Below are 19,066 nucleotides of genomic sequence, written 5' to 3'. Positions count from 1 at the left end.
CAGTCTTCTGCTAGCTCCAACAACATAAGGCACCCTCTACAGACCAGCTCCACCTATTCATACACTCTGTCAACCAGAGACCGTGTCTATAGGCCAGCAGTGGCCAGGCCCTCTATTTACCTATTTAAATTATTGACTTCTTTTTAAAGTGTATTTTCAAAATACTTTCATAACTTAAACTAAATATTTTGCCATCTTGTGGATATTTTTATTTTACTTATGAAATTATAATTACATTATCGAACTTTAAGAAAATAGGTAGGAAGGGACTTACATAGAAAGCTAATATAACAATCTTCCCTTCTAGAAATTGTAACCTACACAATCACAAGTAGTATATTCAAACCTATCTTTACTAATAAGATATTTCTGAGATTCATAGAAAATAGAGAAAGTTCCTGCTTTCTTGGTAATCCATTTCCTAGGAACCTCAGTCAATAATTTAAATAGGTAACATACCTGTACTCATTAGTATAGTCGAAATCTTGTTTATTATGAGTTGGCTTAAGGAAATTACACTCTATAATTCCAACCACTCCAACACCCATGTTGTTTGCCTGAAAAATAAAATGAAATCAGCATTTTCAGCATAAGACATGATGCTCAAAGTAATTATTCTTAAAGAATTATAGATTGCATATTTTCCTATATTTTATCTTGTATGATCCTCATGATATTTATCTATCTATTCAGAGACAGAGTCTCATTTGGTCACCCAGGCTGGAGTGCAGTGGCATGATCTTGGCTCACTGCAAGAACCACGAGACCTCCCAAGTTCAAGCAACTCGTTGCCTCAGCCTCCCGAGTAGCTGGAAGTACAGGCATGCACCACCAAGTCCAGCTAATTTTTGTATTTTTAGTAGAGACAGGGTTTCACCATGTTGGCCAGGCTGGTCTTGAACTCCTGACCTCAAACAATCTACTAGCATCAGCCCCAAAGTGTTGGGATTACAGGCATGAGCCACTGCGCCCAGACAATTCTCATCAAATTTAGGCTGAAAAAAAAAATGGCAGGTGATTTATTTTCCTGGGAGTTAGTTTCTAAATACATTAGAGCCTACCTCAAAAGCCCTTTGAATGTTGACAAGTATCCATTTAGAAAAGTATTATCATTCCCAATTTTATACAAGAGAAAAAGGACTACCTCTACTTGGATAAAATTCTTTTTTTTTTTTTTTTTGAGATGAGTTTTTCTTACTCTGTCACCAGGATGGAGTGCAGTGGTGTGATCTCGGCTCACTGCAACCTCCACCTCCTGGGTTCAAGCAATTCCCCTGCCTCAGCCTCCTGAGTAGGTGGGACTACAAGCGCACACCACCATGCCCAGCTAATTTTTTGCATTTTAATAGAGACGGGGTTTCACCACGCTGGTCAGGATGGTCTCGATCTCCTGATCTCATGATCCACTTGCTTTGGCCTCCCAAAGTGTTGGGATTACAGGCGTGAGCCACTGCACCTGGTCTAGGATACAATTTCTTAGAGAACAGAAATCACAAATAATTCATTCTGATATTCTAGTGACTAGCAAAGACTCTGAAAGGCAATATTCCATAAGTTTGCGAGATAAAAGTTAAAGTCGTTTACCCAAAATTACACATCCAGTTACTAATGATGAGGAAATAAAAACCTAGGTTGGTTTTTTAAATCTACTAGCTAAAATGTTGAACTCCAAAAATAGGATTCATCTTCTGATTATCTACATGAGATTGACAAGTATATTCATGATTGTAGCTCTATTTCTTAGCCTATGAAGAAAAAAGTAAAATAATGTGTAACTCATAAAATGAAAATTTTTACAAACACAACTATAGACCAAACCATACAGAATTTAATCCTAAATCTGCTCTATCAAAAACCATCAGGTTCACCATTTCAGACTATGGTAATAACAAGATCCTTTAACTTGTGGTTCTTATCCATCTTCCTTCTAGCCTTATCAGTGTGCCTCTCTCATTCCTCTGTTCTCCACTTAAAATATGGTCCAGCCATAGCAAATTACTCCCTTTATGATGTCATACTCTCAGAAGCCTCTTTCTCTGCCTTTGCACATGTTGTCCCTCCCTGGAAAGCCCTTACAGACTTTGCAGTACAATGAAGTCAACTGAGACTCAACTCAATCAACACTCAGAAAAAGAAGCCTTTGCTGATGCTTCCAAGGATGTTCCACAGTCCCCTCACAAAACTGAGCTTTGAGGACATGCTCTGTATTTTATTAACATTTTATGCTGAGCACCCAGCACAGCAAATCACAATGGGCATTTTACTAAATTCACAGAATGCAAATACTAGGCCCAGTCCATCATCTACTAAAGACAAATATTATAATTTAGCTGTAACAGCCTATTTTTACAAGGTTGAGCTTAACTAGGAAATATACACAATGCCAATTTAACTAGGTTGGGAAAATGGGCCATGTATGTATCTTGTTTAAGTCAGATTCATAACTGGTAAAAGAAAAAAAAATCTACATTCCATGGTAGATATAAAGTTCATTTACTTCTGCAAATATGCTGTATTTGGGCTTATGCCATGTAAAGTAGGTAAAGCAGAGTCAGAACCCCTGTTAATATTCAAGGTGAATCCACAGTGTTATATGGTGTAGAGCTAATATCATTCTACAAAAAACTTAGAATAAAGTAAGATAAAGAATTACCACCAAAATCTTAGAAATATGCAATGGATCCATATCCAAATGCACTCAAATGTGTTTATGTCTGAGATCCACACTGTTACGTCTTAGGTAAGTTGCTTCATCTATTCATTATTAGTCCCAATTTCCTTATTTTTAAGAGACAGGGTCTCACTCTGCTGCCCAGGCTGGAGCGCAAGGACAAAATCATAGCTCACTGTAGCTTCAAACTCCAGGGCTCAAGCACTCTCCCACCTCAACCTCCTAAATAACTGGGACTACAGGGATGTATAACCACAACTGGCTAATTGTTTTTGTCGTTTTGTAGAGACAGTGGTGTTGTTTTTTTTTGGAGATAGTGTCTTACTCTGTTGCCTCGACTGAAAAGCAGTGCCACAATCTTGGCTTACTATAGCTTCAACTTCTTGGGCTCCAGCAATCCTCCCACCTCAGCCTCCTGTGTAGCTGGGACCACAGGCATGCATCACCAGGCCCAACTAATTTTTAGAGTTTTTTTGTACAGACAGGGTTTTGTCCCAATGTCCAGGCTGGTCTTGAACTCCCAGGCTCAAGCAGTCCACCTGCCCTGACCTCTCAACGTGCTGGGATTACAGGTGTGAGCCACCATACCCAGCTGAGACAGAGACTTGATATGTTGCCCAAGATGGTCTTGAAGTCCTGGGCTCAAGTGATCCTCCCACCTCAGCCACACAAAGTGCTGGGATTATAGGAACAAGCCACTGTGTCTGGTCCCCAACTTCCTTATGCATAAAATAGGGATAAAAAGAAATATTCTGTCCCCACCTCACAGGACTGTTCAGGATCAAATAAGAAACTAATGGGCCAGGCACACCGGCTCACACCTGTAATCCAAGCACATTAAGAGGCTGAGGCAGGCAGATGACTTCAGGTCAGGAGTTTCAGACCAGCCTGGTCAACATGGTGAAACCCCATCTCTACTAAAAATACAAAAATTGGTCGGGCGCGGTGGCACACACCAGTAGTCCCAGTTACTTGGAAGGTTGTGGCACAAGAATCGCTAGAACCAGGGAGGCGAAGGTTGCAGTGAGCTGAGATCACACCACTGCACTCCACTCCAGCCTGGGCAACAGAGTGAGGCTCCATCACCAGAAAAAAAAGAAAAGAAAGAAACTAATATAATAGTCAGTGTGCTGGTGCACATCTGTAGTCCCAGCTACGCAGGAGGCTAAGGTGTGAGATCACTTGAACCTGGGAGACAGGGGTTGCAGTGAGCCAAAATTGCACCACAGCACTTCAGCCAGGCACACAGCCATCTCAAAAAGTAAAACTAAATAAAGCTGGACGTGGTGGTTCACACCTGTAATCCAACACTTTGGGAGGCCAAGGCAGGTGGATCACCTGAGGTCATGAGTTTGAGACCAGCCTAGCCAATATAGTGAAACTTCATCTCTACTAAAAATACAAAACAATTAGCCAGGCATGGTGGAGTGCGCCTGTAGTCCCAGCTACTTGGAAGGCTGAGGCAGGAGAAGCACTTGAACCCAGGAGACAGAGGTTGCAGTGAATTGAGCTGATATTGTGCCACTGCACTCCAGCCTGGGAAAGAGTGAGGTTCTGTCTCAAAAAAAAAAAAAAAAGGAAAAGAAAATATAATTTAAATACCATACTAATGTTATTTTTTAAAAATTGACATTGAAAAGTCATAGGCAAAAGGTACAATAAAATTATTTAACATTTAACTCAATAGCATATATTACCCTAATTTTTGTGGAAAATAGACATTTTCTTTTCAAATAAAAAATAAAGCTTACCCTTAACTGACATCCAACTTTTTCATAAGCTTTGATGAGTCTATTTCTGTGATACATCATTATCCCATAATGATCTTTATTTCTGCAGTTGAATCCAAAGGTAATTCTCACTGTTTTAGACTTAAAATATTAAGGTAAATTTTGAACATAACACTTCGCTTAGTTCAAATCATCCTATTTCACATTTAGTAGGTCTAAAAGTACACAAAGGAGGGCAAAGCTAGAGAAGACTAGAATCCCTATCCACATAGAAGGGGAAAGGGGCAAAGGAGAATACACATGATTAATATATGCTCTATAAGGAATCATAAAAAGAAAAAGGATACTAAAAATTTCGGTCGATAAACATCACGTTCAATGTAGGCAAGACTCTTTGAAACCAGCTGTGTCTTCACTTTCTGTCCACGTAGGATGATCTGCATTCTCGGCTTTAGATACAATATACTGCAATAAGCCTGCAAAGTAACATAACAAGAAGTTAGTATCTACCGGGCATGGTGGCTCACGCCTGTAATCCCAGTACTTTGGGAGGCCAAGGCGGGCAGATCACAAAAGGTCTGGAGTTCCAGAGCAGCCTGGCCAATATGGTGAAACTTTGTCTTTACTAAAAATACAAAAATTAGCCGGATGTGATAGTGCACACCTGTAGTCCCAGCTACTCGGGAGGCTGAGGCAGGAGAATTGCTTGAACCCAGGTGGCAAAGGTTGCAGTGAGCCATGATTGTACCACTGCACTCCAGCCTGAGACTCCGTCTCCAAAAAAAAAAAAGTTAGTATCTACAGGTTTGCTCACCATTACTTAGACACAGATTTATATAAACACTCTCCTAACTTGATAAAAGACAAATTAACTCTTCGATAAAACAGACTATAAAGCTATATGTTATTCTGATTTGATTATTTTTCATTAAAATTAAGCTCAATATACTGCAGCCAGTAAAAATGACTTGCAGAATACAATCAACTGATATAGATGCTGAAACACTTAATATTAGAGTGTAAAAAATTACAAAACAGCATACATGGTATGATCACATTTTAATTTTAAAAAATGTATATATGTAAAAAAAGGTGCATTTTCTGATTTTTCTGTCAAGTATGGAGGTGGAAGCTGCAGTGAGCCAAGATCGTGCCACTGCACTCCAGCATGGGCAACAGAGGGAGACCCCCATCTCAAAAAAAAAAAAAAAGTTTCAACACAAAACTAAAACTTGAACATTTCTCTTACTTTTCCCGACTCTTGATTTCAAAAGAAGTGGTGCTTTGTGTCATTTAAAAAACATATTTTGTAGAGTACTAAACCCATACCATCTTCTCTGGCTGCCTCTGAACCTGTTTCAGAGTATGTCATACTCAAGTATGAAATAATAGCTAGGACATACTCTACAAACACTTTAGGAAACATCAAGGAATAGTAAATATCTGGCACTATAATTGCTAAGAACTTAGCAAAAATTACATGTTTAATCTGTAAATGTCTAATACATCCACAGCTTGGGGTTAGAGAATAATTTTAACACAAGAAATAAGGCAAAAAGTGGTCAGGGATAGTGGCTCACGCCTGTAATCCCAGTACTTTGGGAGGCCAAGGCAGGTGGATCACAAGGTCGGGAGTTTGAGATCAGCCTGGCCAACACTGTGAAACCCTGTCTCTACTAAAAATACAAAAATTAGCCAGGCATGCTGGTGCTCGTCTGTAGTTCCAGCTACTTGGGAGGATGAGGCAGAAGAATCACTTGAACCCGGGAGGCGAAGGTTGTGGTGACCCAATATCGCGCCACTGCACTCCAGCCTGGGCAACAGAGCGAGACTCCGTCTCAAAAGAAAAAGAAAAAAAAGAAATAGAGCAAAAAGTTAGTATCATATGTCTTATCAAAGTGACTAAAAAACTTGATATTGGCCAGGCACGGTGACTCACACCTGTAATACCAGCACTTTCGAAGGGTGAAGCGGGTGGATCACCTAAGGTCAGGAGTTTGAGACAAGCCTGACCAACATGGAGAAACCCCATCTCTACTAAAAATACAAAATTAGCCAGGCATGGTGGCGCATGCCTGTAATCCCAGCTACATGGGAGGCTGAGGCAGGAGAATCACTTGCACCTGAGAGGTTGTGGTGAGCCAAGATCGTGCCACTGCACTCCAGTCCGGGCGACAAGAGAGAAACAATGCCTCCAAAAAAAAAAAAAAAGAAAGAAAGAAAGAAAAACTTGATTTTAATTTATTGACGTTGTTATATCGAGACATTAATTTCTTCAATCTTCACTTTTTCTTTCTGAGATGGAGTTTCGCTCTTGTTGCCCAGGTTAGCGTGCAATGGCACAGTCTCAGCTCACCGCAACTTCTGCCCCCTGGGTTCAAGTGATTCTCCTGCTTCAGCCTCCCAAGTAGCTGGGATTATAGGTGCCCGCCACCATGCCCAGCTAATTTTTGTATTTTTAGAAAAAGGGTTTCACCATGTTGGCCAGGCTGGTCTCAAACTCCTGGCCTTGGGCGATCCACCCATCTCTGCCTCCCAAAGTGCTGGGATTACAGGCATGGGCCACCACACCTGGCCAATTTCTTCAACCTTAAACAGATACTCATTTTGGCCAGGTGTGGTGGCTCACACTTGTAATCCCAGCACTTTGGGAGGCCAAGGCAGGTGGATCGCTTGAGACCAGGAGTCAAGACCAACCTGTACAACATGGCAAAACCCCATCTCTACCAAAAATACAAAAAATTAGCCGGGTGTGGTGGCACATGCCTGTAGTCCCAGCTACTCAGGAGGCTGAGGTGGGAGGACTGCTTGGGGCCAGGAGGCAGAGGCTACAGTAAGCCAAGATCACACCACTGCACTCCAGCCTGGGTGAGAGAGTGAGACCCAAAAATGTAATCTGCAAAAAGAAAAACAAAAAACAAAAACCTCATTTCTAAAGGGAAAATCCTAGAGGCATTTATCAAAAAAGCATATTAATGTACATTATCTATCTGTAGTCTATAATTTATTGCTTTAGGAGGACAATTAACGTATGTATTCTAGAATACATTAAAATTTTAATAAGACTTTGAATTTGGTGTTTTTTGGTTGAATGAGTCTGACCACTATATACTGATTAATATAATAATATACTGATTCTAATATGATGATGTCAGCATATAGTAAAAACTACAAGCATTGTTAGACCTGACGACTTCATAATTTAAAAAGGATTTTTTTTTTTTGAGATGGAGTTTCACTCTCGTTACCCAGGCTGGAGTGCACTCACCGCAACCTCCGTCTCCTGGGTTCAAGCAATTCTCCTGCCTCAGCCTCCCGAGTAGCTGGCACTACAGGCGTGCGCCACCATGCCCAGCTAATCTTTGTATTTTTAGTAGAGACGGGGTTTCACCATGTTGACCAGGATGGTCTCGATCTCTTGACCTCATGATCCACCCGTCTCGGCCTCCCAAAGTGCTGGGATTATAGGCGTGAGCCACAGCGCCCGGCCCCTTAAAAAGGATTTCTAAGCAAATAAATCAACCAATGTGCTAATGAAAAGTTTAACTAAGCTGGTTCGTGTCTGAGATACTTTCATTCAGAGAGCACTGGCAGCCTTTATATCACAAATAGGTAACATGAGCTCTCTCCTAATACTACCATGACTCAATGATTTTCTCATTTCCACAAAGAGCAGAATACATACCCTCAGGGAATAGTCACTCTCAGGGGCAATCTGGTCCATCCTTTCCTGCTTCTTGTACCCTTTCTTCCCTGTTGTCTCATCTAAATCCTCAGGAATTCTGATATCATATTTATCCTTTTCAAAATCGAACTCCGTTGCATTTTTGTAGCTGCAGAAATAATTTTTAGAAAGAACCAAAATTGAACCTCACAGCAAGATAAGCAAGCAAACACTGTAACTCATTAAAAAGGTAAGCAAATAAATAAACCTACATGTGGTGCATGTCAGTGGGGGTTTGGGGTGCAAAGGCAAGAGAAAAAGAAAGAAAATGGAGCCTGGAAGATGTAGAGAACTGTATGACTCATACCTTGCTGGTAGGAAAACCGTCTGGCATTTCTTAGAAAATAAAATGCAAGTACTATATGATATAGCGATTATAGTTCTGGATATTTATTTCAGAAAAAGAAGACTATATTCAAACAAAACCGTGTATACAAATGTTTATAGCTTTATTTGTAATATCCCAAAACTATAAACCTGTGTGTCTTGAACAAGTAAACACACTGTGTTCCATACATACGAGATACTACTCAGCAAGAAAAATGTTCAAACTAGCTGGGTGCGGTGGCTCACACTTGTAATCCTAGCACTTTGAGAGGCTGAGGCAGGTGATCACCTGAGGTCAGGAGTTCGAGACCTGTCTGGTCAATATGGCAAAACCCCGTCTCTACTAAAAATACAAAAATTAGCCAGGCGTGGTGGCACGCCCCTGTAGTCCCAGCTACTCAGGAGGCTGAGGCAGCAGAATTGTTTGAACCTGGCAGGCGGAAGTTGCAGTGAGCTGAGATCAAGCCACTTTACTACAGCCTGGGGGAAAGAATAAAATCCGTCTCAAAAAAAAAAAAAAAGAGAAAAAGGTACAAACTATACATACAAGAACCTGGAAAACCCCAAAGAATTACGCTAAGTGAAAAAAGCCAATCTCAAATTTCAATGTTGCTAATGTAACATTCTTAAGATGGCAAAATTATAGAAATGGAGAACAGATGAAAGGTTGCCAAGGATTAAGAAGGGAGTGGAGGTTATGAGGGAAGTGGGTATGGCTATAAAAGGGCAAAATGAGGGATTCCTGTGATGACTAAAGTATCCTGCATCTTGACTGCATCAATGTCAAAATCCTGTCAATATCAATAGTACTACTGTACTATAGTTTTGTTAGATGTTACCACTGGGGGAAAATGGATAAAGTATACATGAAACCTCTATATTATTTCTTACAACTACACATAAATCTATAATTATCTCAAAAAGTTTAATAGAAAAAAATCCTCCAGGAGGAGGGGTAGGGAAGTGAAAGTAATAAAATGAATTCAGGTATCTGAATAGCACAAGCTTTTTTAGTTCTTCAGGCTTATCACTACCTGTGCTTTACCTGTAATGCAGTATGTCTTAGATCTTTCAATATTAGACATTAATCCTAAATTTTTAAATTTATTTGCAAAGGATTTTATCCTCACAAAGATAAAGGATTTTAACAACACAAAAATCTCACCTATATTACTTTTCTCATCAGCTTCTACATCACTTTTAGCTTTAAATAATGGACACAATGGAGAAGGACTTATCCTCCTAAATTTGTCTTCTCACTGCATTTTTTCATTTTTTTGACAAGAGGGGATGGAATAAGAGAGAATATTAATGGAGAATGAATGGCAGGAATAGAAATTTTTTTTAGCAATATGAAAATATCTCAAATTAGGCCGGGCGCGGTGGCTTAAGCCTGTAATCCCAGCACTTTGGGAGGCCGAGGCGGGTGGATCACGAGGTCAAGAGATCAAGACCATCCTGGTCAACATGGTGAAACCCCGTCTCTACTAATACAAAAAATTAGCTGGGCATGGTGGCACGTGCCTGTAATCGCAGTTACTCAGGAGGCTGAGGCAGGAGAATTGCCTGAACCCAGGAGGCGGAGGTTGCAGTGAACTGAGATCGCGCCATTGCACTCCAGCCTGGGTAACAAGAGCGAAACTCCGTCTCAAAAAAAAAAAAAAAAAAAAGAAAGTATCTCAAATTGAAGCCAAAATGGCCTCTGTAACATATCCTGGACAAAGACAAATCAATAACTACACCAAAAAATGAGTACCTTTCCATGTATTTCTACAGTGTGTAACAGAGATGAATGTCATGAAAGCACCCCGCACATGCACTTTACTTCCCAAATGGTCGACATCTAGCTGTCCACATTTACCTTCTAAGATTCCAAATGATGATCCTCGTCCCCTTCTTGCCAATAATAGCATCAAGTTCTGCCATTAACTTCTGTTCCGTAGAAAATAGAGAATGTTCCAGAATTGCAGCAAGGCTGGCTTTTGATTCTGCCAAATTAATCATCTGTCGTATATCCTAAGTTAAAGACTCAGACTGCCAACATATTTTTCATAATTACAATATGAAAACCAACTCTGTAAACTTAAATAACAGAAAAACTATTTATAAATAATTTTCTAAGGTGTTTTTTTTTTGACATAGGGTCTCACTATTGCTCAGGCTAGAGTGCAGTAACATGATCAGGGCTAACTGCAGCCTAACTGGGACCACAGACACCCACCCCCATGACCGCTAAGTTTTCAATTTTTTGTAGAGACCGGGTCTCCCTATGTTGCTTGGGCTGGTCTCAAAATTCTGGGCTCAAGCAATCCTCCTGCTTTGGCCTCCCAAAGTAGTAGAATTTCAGGCAACAGCAACCGAGCTCAGTCTATTTTCTAAGTTTTAATATGGCAGTTTGATTTCAAACAAACACCAAGAAGAATAAAAAATAAGCAAATTATTCTTAATTTAATACTTTCCAATATTTCAATGTGTTCATACAGAAAGCATTTTCCTAAAGTTATCTTGCTTTTCGTGGTCACTAGTCAAATTTTCAAGCCAGACTACAAAGTCTTAATAGTCCACAATAAGCCTGAACTAAACAGAAGAGCTATGGGAAGTTTAACATAAAATGTTGAGGATTTCCATAGTAGGAGTCCAACAGAGAAAAGAAAGGGACAAACCCTTAGCCTCAGGTGTAGGGTAAACACAGTAGACAGAGGTAAGAAATGGAATAGCTGTTACTCCAGGAGAATAATTTGGAGGAAGGCAAAAACATAGAATGTTTCAGAATTATTTCTTCAGTTTCTCCACAGCTTCTATTTCACAACCAAAAGGATATGGTGTTTGTTGAATGCCACTATTGGAACAACAACATGCTCTGCTTTTATGACTTCCAAGTAGGTCTGAGACAAAAAGCCCACGCTCATGCTTTCTCCATTTTTGGTAAAAACAATTGCATCTTTACCCAGACGCATAGAACCCGACTTGAAGCCATTCCCATATAATCCAACTGGGACATGACCATTCATGGTGACTTTGTCACTGAAACCAAAGCTAAGAAGAAAAGAAAGATTTTTTAAAATAATACCTATATATATATTTTTTCTTAATTCAGTAAGTGTAATACCAAGTAAAAAGCCTGGGTTCAAATGCTGGTCTCATCCTTACTAGCTGTATAATCTTGGGCAGATTACTTTTCTGTTGTTTTATTTTTTATGTATTAGGCAGATTACTTTTAATCTATTTTGACGTGTTCTCCCAGCTCTGCAATGAAGGAAACCAAATCTATGTCACAGGGGAGAGAAAGGACTACAAGTACTAACAGGGAAACTCATCACTGGCACACCCTGACTAAATAGCTGAGTAAAAGCCATGCTCCCGGGACTGTGAGATTTCACCCCATGAATCTCTTCCTCTAAAAGTTACTCCCAACAAAGTGGTAAGTTTTATTAGAAATACTGGTTAAACCTAATGTAAAAGTATCAGTAATTGATATCAATATACTACAACTCTAAAGAAATGGTGGACTTTTGGGGAGTTGGATAGGGTGGGGTAGGTGATGAGGATAGTGAGGACTGACTCATCATCTACCAGTAGAATAGAATCATGGGAAGACTCTTAGAGAACAGCTCACACTGCGCGTACAGCATTTCACTTCAAAAAACAAAAACCAAGAATAATAAGTATGGCACAGGAAACCCTTTAAGTAAAAGCAACAATTTTAAGAAGTGTGGCACATTTTACCTACCTTAGCATTTTATGCAATTTATCAGAAGTCATACCATTCCCATTGTCCGTGAATGTCAAGCATATATGGTCATTTATCACTGTTTTGTCAATCCATATTTGTTTAGCATTCACATCAGGATCGTAAGCATTATCTGGGAAACACAAGTTTGAAAAAAATCAGACTTTGCACTTTGAAAAAGAGTAATTAGTTCAGAACAATCCTCTAAGAAGCAATAGAAGACCGTATTTAAGACAACTTTAAAAGCTGCAATTTTTAGGAACTCTTAAGATTTAAAAACATGAAAATAAACTGTATCCTAGTAGATATTAATTGACTATTACAGAATTAACACCTTCATGTTAAACAGATGGCAAGACTGATATCCAGCAAACCAAAGAAGTACAAACGAAAAAAAATCACTACACAGCAGAGATGATTAAGAGAGAGACGAAGTCTGAGCGTGGTGACTCACACCTGTAATCCCAGCACTTTGGGAGGCTGAGGTGGGCAGATCACCTGAGGTCAAGAGTTCAAGACCAGCCTGGCCAACATGGTAAAACTCCGTCACTACTAAAAATACAGAAATTAGCTGGGCATCATGGCACACACCTCAAGTCCCAGCTACTCGGGAGAATCCCTCGAGCCCGGGAGGCAGTGTTTGCAGTGAGCCGAGACTGCACCACTGTACTCCAGCCTGGTTGACACAGTGAGACTCTGTCTCAAAAAAAAAAAAAAAAAAAATTTCCTTCTTTCTTTTTCTTCCATCTAAGATAGAACCCCTTCATTGATAGATTCTAAAATATAACTAAGAATACCATATCCCTTTATTATCTGTTTCTTTTTTTTTTTTTTGAGATGGAGTTTCGCTCTTGTTACCCAGGCTGGAGTGCAACGGTGCGATCTCGGCTTACCGCAACCTCCGCCTCCTGGGTTCAGGCAATTCTCCTGCCTCAGCTTTCTGAGTAGCTGGGATTACAGGCACGTGCCACCATGCCCAACCAATTTTTTGTATTTTTTAGTAGAGACGGGGTTTAATTGTGTTGACCAGGATGGTCTTGATCTCTTGACCTCGTGATCCACCCACCTCAGCCTCCCAAAGTGCTGGGATTACAGGCGTGAGCCACCGTGCCCGGCTATTATGTTTTCTTAAACAGAGGCCTAAATTTTTCAACTAGGCTTATGTTTATGTGCATAAATTTTTCTTTTCTTTTTCTCTTCCCTTTTTTTGGAGACAGGGTCTCACTGTTCCCCAGGCTGGAGTAAGACTCACTCTGCTGCAGCCTTGAGTTCCTTGGTTCAAGTGATCCTCCCACCTCAGACTCCCGAGTAACTGGGACTACAGGCGTGCACCACCACCCTGGCTAATTTTTGTATTTTTTGTAGAGATGGGGTCCCACTATATTTCTCAGGGTGGTCACAAACTCCTAGACTCAAGTGACCCTCCTGCTTCAGTCTCCCAAAGTGTTGGGATTATAGGTGTGAACAACGCATGAATTTTTCCCAAGAAGAAAAATCATGGCCCATAAATGCAAATCTGACTGCAACCCTGCCTCTGTCTCATGTTCACTGAAATGCTGTTAAAATACAATCCTCAACGTTAAACTTCCCATTTATTAGAGGAAACAAGAATTTATCACAAATCTAACACAATACTAATCCTCCTACTGATACCAGAAAAATGAATCCATGCTGTATGTATAACATACTTTTGTGCTACTAAGAAACATAATTACCCCAGTCACTGTGATGCACACTTGTAATCCCAGATACTCCTGAGGCTGAGGTGGGAGGATCTCCTGAGCCCAGGAGTCTGAGACCAGCCTGGACAGCATCGTGAGACCTCGTCTAAAAATAAACTCCCCATAAATCTGTTTACTTTTATAATCAGAATATAAATGATTTAGGAACTTAGCCAAGTAAATCCTAAACACTATAAAATACTTGAATAGTATTAAAGAGAAGGCTGAACAGTGATTAATTTGACATCCATATGAATAGCTGTTATGCTGTGTAATCTTTACCACTAATGTTGTCATTCGAGGTATTTGTTTTTTTCTTGCTCTGTCGCCTGCACAAGCTGGCCGGGAATGCAATGGCACAATCATAGCTCACTGCAGCCTTGACTTCCCAGGCTCAAATGATCCTCCCACCTCAGCCTCCTGAGTACCTGGGACCACAGGCATGCACCACCATTACCCAACTATTTTTTTTTATTTTTGTAGTGACTGGATCTCACTATGTCACCCAGACTGGTCTGTGAACTTCTAGCCTTAAGTGCCTGGCCAAGACACTTTTTACAAAAAGACACTTACACAAGTTTTCAATAAACGGTTTTTAAAACTACAATTTCAAGCAACAAATGGTACATGAAATGTCAAACTACATACCTATTAATTCAGCAACTGCACTGAATGGCCAGGTGTGACTAGTAGAATTTGTATGTAAAAACTTCGGGCAAAGCTGAAACAAACAAATGCTTCATGTAAATTAATTCAGGACTTACTTTTGAAAATAAAAACCAGTATTTTTGTCCCTGTGTTCAACAACATTGAGACCAAAGTGACTTCGCTGCTTCTCCAGGATACATCTGTAAGATACAATCTAGAATATAAGATTCCTGGAAGATAACATTGGGAACCAACTAAACAGCTTACTCACCAAGACTTGGTTCAAAACCCTTTCCCTCCTTATGTCTACAATGTCATAACTGTCCAATCCCAAACAGGAACCTGCCTTGCCAAGACCTACCTTAAAATGATCCAGTCAAGGCCCTAAAATCCTATAAACACCATTTCCTAATTTCTCTACTTTTGAGACACAACTAAGACTTTGCCAAGGAGGCATTTTCTCCTAGGTGTATCAGGCCCAATAAACTTAGCTTGCTTGATCAACACGCTTTTCTGGCACTGTGACTTGATTATTTATTCCAAGTTCACTACAGCTGAACTTGTAGCAGTGGAGTAGTTTACATCTACAAGCTTCAAAGAACTCAAATAAGAATTCCAATTGTTAAACTAAACTTGGCCTGAGGATGCCTCCAAACTCCAGTCAGAACATAAGGAACTACAACCTAACAGCATGAAAACTAACTAAATGCCTAACTCAGGAGTATTTGTATTCCAGTAACAAACAGCTGAGTCTCAGTCAATTACAGAAGCCCATCTTCAATCACAGGTCACCAGCTGATTCAAATAAGGCAAAATGACAAGCTGCAACCAATTAAATTATTCCTGTACCTCACTTTTGTTTTGTCCATAAATATTGGCTGATCACAGGCCAGAGTGCTTAGAACCTTTTCTGGTTCTGAAGCCTGTCCTATTTTTTTTTTTTTTATTGACACAGAATCGGACTCTGTTTCCCAGGCTTTCGTGCAGCGGCGCAATCTCGGCTCACTGCAACCTCTACCTCCTGGGTTCGAGTGATTCTCCTGCCTCAGACTCCAGAGTAACTGGGATTACAGATGTGCACCACCACGCATGGCTAATTTTTTGTATTTTTAGTAGAGATGAGGTTTCGCCATGTTGGCCAGGCTGGTCTCGAACTCCTGGCCTCAAGTGATCCACCGTCCTCAGCCTCCCAAAGTGCTAGGATTACAGGTGTGAGCCACCGCACTCAAGCTCTTATTTTTTTTAGAAATAAGAGTCTCTCTCTGCTGCCCAGGCTGCAGTGCAGTAATGTGATCATAGCTCACTGCAGCCTTGAACTCCTGAGTTCAAGTGATTCTCCTGCCTCAGCCTCCATAGTAGCTGGGACCACAGGCATACACCACTATGCCTGGCTAATTTTTATATTTTTCTGTAGAGACAGGAGTCTCACTGTGTTGCCCAGGCTGGTCTCAAATTCCTGGCCTCAAATGATCCTCCCACATCGGCCTCCCAAAGTGGTGGGAATGCAGGAGTGAGCCACTGCGCCCCATGTGCCCAATTCTTGAATCATTCTTTGCTCTATAAAACTTTCTTAACTTGTCTAAGGTTTTTCCTTTTAACACAATGCAACAAATTTGCATTGCATCTTCATTTCCAAGACTTTTATGTCTGATTTTACTCACAATTCATTATGGAAGAATATGCCAGTCAACCTCATGCTATTGGGAACTCTCTAAATTCCTTAGTAGTATGTACAAAATACATAAAAACACACAAACAGTTTTAAAAGGCAGAGTCTTGAAATTTTCAGTATGCAGAGAATTTTCATGCTTTTTTTTTTGTTCATTTTGAACAGATTCTCTCCTAAAAAGGGGGAAAAAGGAAGAGCACTTTGTAGTGTGAAGAGCCCTAAAAATACAGGAGTGTAGTTCAAGCCAACCACACGTGTAGTGCTCAGCGCGGCCACAAGGTGTCAGAAAGGTCTATTTTTCCTCTGTGCACACTTGCTTCTGGACAATTCCCAAACCTTCATTTACCATTAAGTTGAAGTACACAAGTGAGAAAAACAGAATTCCTGAAGAAGACTGTTCAAACTGGTGTATATGCAATTCAGACTTTCTTTGTATATCATGTAAAATGGACTTTCTAAAGCACACATCACAAACAGCTCTTAACGAAACTAAATTTCCAGCTGAGCATGGTGGATCCCAACACTCTGGGATGCCAAGGCAGGTAGATCATGAAGTCAAGAGTTTGAGACCACTGCACTCCAGCCTATGCAACAGGGCAAGACTCCATCTCAGAAAAAAGAAAAAAAAAAATTAGCCAGGCGTGGTGGCTGGTGCCTGTAGTCCTAGCTACTCGGGAGGCTGAGGCAGAAGAATCGCTTGAACCAAGTACTCGTAGGCTGCAGTAAGCCAAGATCACACCACTGCACTTTAGCCTGGATGGCAGAGTCAAACTTCATCTCCGGGGGAAAAAAACGGGGGGATATTAGAACATGAACAGCCAGATGAAGAGATGAAGAGGCACATGGGGCAAGGAACCCATGAAGAGGCCTGGAGCTTCCACCCCCTCTTTGGATGCACCACTATCCCAGCACCTCCATGTGTTCATCAATCCTTAAGGCCTTTGAACCCCATCACATCACTCAGGACTTTTTATGGAGGTTCTATTACATAGGCGTGGTGAGTAGATCACTGGCCACAGGTGACTGAGCTCAATCTCTAGCCCCTCTCCCAACCTAGAGTTGGGGGAAGGGATTGAGACTGAAAGTTCTAACCATCCAATGACATGGCTAGTTCCTAGGGCAACCAGTCCCTGTTAGGAAGCTACACAGGGGCCTAACAAGAGTCAGCTCAAGCTGAGGCCGGGCGCAGTGGCTCACACCTGTAATCCCAGCACTTTGGGAGGCCGAGGCAGCAGATTACCTGAGGTGAGGAGTTCGAAACCAGCCTGACCAACATGGTGAAACCCCATCTCTACAAAAATACAAAAATTAGCTGGGCATGGTGGAATATGCCTATAGTCCCAGCTACTTGGGAGACTAAGGCAGGAGAATTGTTTGAACCTGGGAGGTGGAGGGTGAAATGAGCTGAGATCAAGCCACTGCACTCCAGCCTGGGCAACAGAGCGAGAGACTCTATCTCAAAAAAAAAAAAAGCTAATTAGCATAAACTAAGGTGTGATAAAAAGGGCTTATTATGAATAACAAAAGATGTTCCTCTCATGGTTATCAGGAAATACCAAAGATTTCAGGCGCTCCAGTGTCAAGAACCAGAACAAAGATATACATTTTTGATCATATCAAATGTATATAAATTTGAAATAAAAAATAGAGGAGGATGGCCGGGCGTGGTGGCTCACTCCTATAATCCCAGCACTTTGGGAAGCCAAGGAGCCGGGCATTTCAGAACAGCCTGGCCAACATGGTGAAATCCCCTCTCTACTAAAAATACAAAAAGTAGCTGGGTGTGGTGGCACACGCCTGTAATCCCAGCTACTTGAGTGGTTGAGGCATGGGAATCACTTGAACCCCAGATATCAGGCCACTGCATTCCAGCCTGGGCAACAGATGGAGACTTTGTATCCAAAACAAAAGAAAGAGGCGGCCATAGTTTTGGATTAAGCTCCCGCTCTAGGACTCCAAAAACAAGATTAAAAATCAAGCAGGAGGCACCCAGGCTAAAATTTCAGTCAACAAATTGAAACAAGTTATCTCACCTTCAGAGAAATAAAGGGAGATAACAGCCACAGTTTCAGCCGTCAATTATGTGATAGATGAGTTCCCACTGTTTTACAGTTCCCCCCATTTTGTTGTTTTACAACAAAAAGTAACCTGATGTCAATTATTCAGTTATTTTTCTATTCTTCTTAACTTTGAAATGACCAATCTGCTTTTTGTTCTTTGTTTCTGCTTTCTTCAGCCTTTTTCTATCTATAAAGCCAAACTCCTCTGCTCAGCTCCCTAGAACATTTACTGTATTTGACGGAAGAAATGTTGCCCAATTCTAGAATAGGAAATAAAAGCTGAGCATGATGGCTCACTCCTGTAATCCCAACACTCTGGGAGGCTGAGTAGGGAAAAACACTTGAGGTTAGGAGACAAGCCTGGCCAACATGGCAAAATTCCATCTCTACCAAAAATCCAAAAAAATTAGCCAGGCATGGTGGTGGACACCTGTAATCCCAGCTACCCAGCAGGCTGAGACAAGAGAATCACTTGAACCCAGGAGGCAGACGTTGCAGTGAGCCAAGATCGTGCCACTGAACTCCAGCCTAGGTAACAGAGCGAGACTCTGTCTCATAAAGAAAAAGACCTTTAAAATTATAATGTTGTCTTCTGACATACAATGAAATATTAGCCTTAAGAAGAAAATCCTAACACACGATACAACATGGATGAACCCTGAAGACATTAATGAAATAAGGCAGTCACAATAAAATACTGTATGATTCCACCAATAGAAGTACAGCAGTCTCCCTCTATCCTCAGAGAACACATTCCAAGACCCTCAGTGGATTCCTAAAACTGCA

General features: G+C 40.9%; 1 protein-coding gene across 1 annotated transcript in view; it reads right to left on the bottom strand.

The window, feature by feature from the left end:
- Positions 1–19,066, bottom strand: part of MORC3 (MORC family CW-type zinc finger 3) — a 51,756-nt gene that overhangs the window by 24,725 nt on the left and 7,965 nt on the right. Inside the window, exons 2-9 of the mRNA XM_064380137.1 lie at positions 14,552–14,624; positions 12,183–12,315; positions 11,275–11,488; positions 10,314–10,462; positions 8,087–8,234; positions 4,749–4,877; positions 4,423–4,542; positions 460–557 (exon numbers count right to left, since the gene is read on the bottom strand). Coding sequence (XP_064236207.1) covers positions 460–557; positions 4,423–4,542; positions 4,749–4,877; positions 8,087–8,234; positions 10,314–10,462; positions 11,275–11,488; positions 12,183–12,315; positions 14,552–14,624 — 1,064 coding nt within the window. The remainder of the gene's footprint in view (positions 1–459; positions 558–4,422; positions 4,543–4,748; positions 4,878–8,086; positions 8,235–10,313; positions 10,463–11,274; positions 11,489–12,182; positions 12,316–14,551; positions 14,625–19,066) is intronic.

Source organism: Aotus nancymaae, unplaced genomic scaffold, assembly GCF_030222135.1.
Source record: "Aotus nancymaae isolate 86718 unplaced genomic scaffold, 86718_ANA_hifiasm-v0.15.2.pri h1tg000022l_1, whole genome shotgun sequence".
Classification (NCBI taxonomy): domain Eukaryota; kingdom Metazoa; phylum Chordata; class Mammalia; order Primates; family Aotidae; genus Aotus; species Aotus nancymaae.
This window is presented reverse-complemented; position numbering and strand designations above follow the sequence as displayed.